This window comes from Aplysia californica, unplaced genomic scaffold (genome assembly GCF_000002075.1).
Source record: "Aplysia californica isolate F4 #8 unplaced genomic scaffold, AplCal3.0 scaffold01555, whole genome shotgun sequence".
Lineage (NCBI taxonomy): Eukaryota > Metazoa > Mollusca > Gastropoda > Aplysiida > Aplysiidae > Aplysia > Aplysia californica.
This window is the reverse complement of record NW_004798825.1, coordinates 59,909-62,645: the sequence shown is the minus strand read 5'-3', so window position 1 is coordinate 62,645 and position 2,737 is coordinate 59,909. Positions and strand designations below refer to the sequence as shown.

At 47.6% G+C, this 2,737-nt stretch overlaps 1 protein-coding gene across 1 annotated transcript; it reads right to left on the bottom strand.

The window, feature by feature from the left end:
* Positions 1-140: 140 nt before the first annotated feature.
* Positions 141-689, bottom strand: LOC101850696 (protein PRY2-like). Its single transcript, XM_005113023.1, has one exon. It carries the CDS (start codon positions 687-689, stop codon positions 141-143), a length of 549 nt encoding a protein of 182 aa, XP_005113080.1.
* Positions 690-2,737: the final 2,048 nt, after the last annotated feature.

The window sequence follows — 2,737 nt, the reverse complement described above, 5'->3', positions numbered from 1 at the left end:
ACAACACCAACATCACCACCAACAACACCAACATCACCACCAACAACACCAACATCACCACCAACAACACCAACATCACCACCAACAACCACCACAACAACTACCACCAACACCACAGCCGTTGCTACTACCACAACGCTCTACTTTCCTACTCCCGAATCTGATGCTGTCTCTAGTTCTTGTACGTGTATTACTGTCGCTACTTTTACTGCTGTCGGTACCTGTACTACTGGCTTAGCCGAGGCTGCTGTCACTACTTCTGTAGTTGTCTCTAATACTTCTACTGTCTCTTCTTCTACAACTGTCGCTGCTGCTGTCGCTACTTCTGTTGTTGTCTCTAATATTGCTGCTGTCTCTACTTCTACAACTGTCGCTGCTGCTGTCTCTACTTCTACAACTGTCGCTGCTGCTGTCTCTACTTCTACAACTGTCGCTGCTGCTGTCTCTACTACTTCTACAACTGTCGCTGTTGCTGTCTCTACTACTTCTACAACTGTCGCTGCTGCTGTCTCTACTTCTACAACTGCCGCTGCTGCTGTCTCTACTTCTACAACTGTCGTTGCTGCTGTCTCTACTACTACTACCGTCGCTAGTTCAGCTGTAACTGTTGTCTCTAATGTTACTACTGTCGCTGCTGCTGCTGTCTCTACACATCTACAACTGTCGCTGCTGCTGCTGTCTCTACACATCTACAATTGTCGCTGTTGCTGTCGCCGTCGCCGTAGCTGCTTGTGCTGCTGCTACAGTGTTGTTATTGTTGGTGGTGATGTTGTCACCGAGTGGGTGAGTGAGTGAGTGAGTGAGTGAATGAGTGGGGCGGGACACCGACTCTACCACAAGCCTCTAGCCCGCTCCGGCGTCGTCGCCGTCGTCCGTCCGTCCCTCCCTCCCTCCCACCCAGCCCGTCCCAGATCCCAGGTTCCAGGTCCCCCCCGTCCCCCGTCACACCAGGCCACGGCGGGAGAATCCCGCGGGCGATCTGTTAGCCGTCACTGTGTGTGCGCGCGCGTGTGTGTGTGTGCGCAGAGAGATTCATTCACTTAACCAACGGTTTACAACAATTCGAGATCTGTCGCCGCTAGCTTTTGTGTCACTCATCCACCATCACCACCTCCTCCTCCTACTACTATTACGCCTCCTCCTCCTCATCTTCTTCTTCCCCCACCTTCCTCCTCCTCCTCCTCCTCCTCCTCCTCCTCCCGACTTTTTGTGAAAGCGGTCTACAAATGACAGTGTGACCCATGACTTCAAGTCATAATGGACGCGTTTTGTTCCGTAAGAGAAAGGAAGCTGCCTGCTTCTGTACTTATCGCCGAAACCATCGTCGCTTATCGCTGAGGAGCTTAGTCGGCGAGGATACTGTCTCAGCTGGTTAGTTAGACTTGACTTCTATATATAAAAAAAAGAAAATTATTTATAAAATTCGTCGGTGGATTCGTCAAAGTGACATGCCGTGGATTCAGGATATTATGATCCCGCACAACAACAGCTCTAAATCCACGAGTCTTTGATGGTATGGTAACGCTATATATCTCCGAGAGGTGTTAGAATAATGTTCATTTCTCAAGCCTTCTGAGTTTTCAGAATAGTGACAAAGTGTTTTATTATACCTCGCTTCTGAGTCAAAGGGAAACAAATAATTGTTGTAAATCGTCTCAATTAACTGTGATGAACTTGGTTGTGATAGAAAGAAGAAGGAAAAAAGACTGTGCGATTGTTCAAAATGATTTTTATTTTACGATAAGTGCGTACATAGAAATGCGAAGTGCTTCAGACATTGTAGGCATGTACTTTCACTCACAAAATCGGATCCCCTCTCCTTAAGCCTTACGACTTGATGAATTAAATCATAATTTATTATTATTTCTGTGGCGTAGAGTTTGTCGCAGTGTAAAGTGTTATGCCAAGGATCATTGTGAGGCTATCGGAGCAGATTGGAACAGTTCACAATAATTGACCGGAAATCCCCTCCTCGATTTGCCAGGAGGGTGTGGGTCTGTCGGAGTGTTTGTGTTTGTTTGTGTGCATTCTTCTGTGGAGACGACCGGATTGTTTTGATCAGGAGCCGACTTGGGATTAGCAGGACTCTATTTTTGTCTTCGTGCAATTCTTAACTAGAGTTAATAGATCTACATTTATTATTGTGACTGGGTGGGGGTTTTTTAGGGGGTGTGTATCTGAACATTACGTGTGCTGAGTGTGTACATGTACACTTCTTCAAACACACACGGACGCCGTTACACACTTACACACTGACACACTCCCAACTCGTGCATATTATTATATTTATTCATAGTTCCACAACAAGCAACTGGTCCGAGTTGACCTCTGACTTGTAAACTTTGACCCACACATGGCCGCCTTAACCTGGGAGCGTATGCTTCCCCGAGCATGTAGCGAAGCCATGGGACCAGCAGGGAAGAGACCCTTCCACTCGCCCATGGAGCTCACGGCTTACTGCTACCACCCGCCACCCGCCCACCCGTCCCCACACCACCACCATCACCACCACCACCACCACCCCCATTCGATGGGTCACCCGGGCGCCCACCCAGGCTCACACCCGGCCCAGGGAATGATGGATTTCTACCATTCATGTAAGAGTAAGTAACGCACCTTAAGTGTGAGTAGGTGGCCTACAAGCGACATAGTTTCTATTATTATACATATATAGATGCACGTAATACAGTATTTACGATCGTGGGCCTACAAACAACATAATTTATATATATTTATA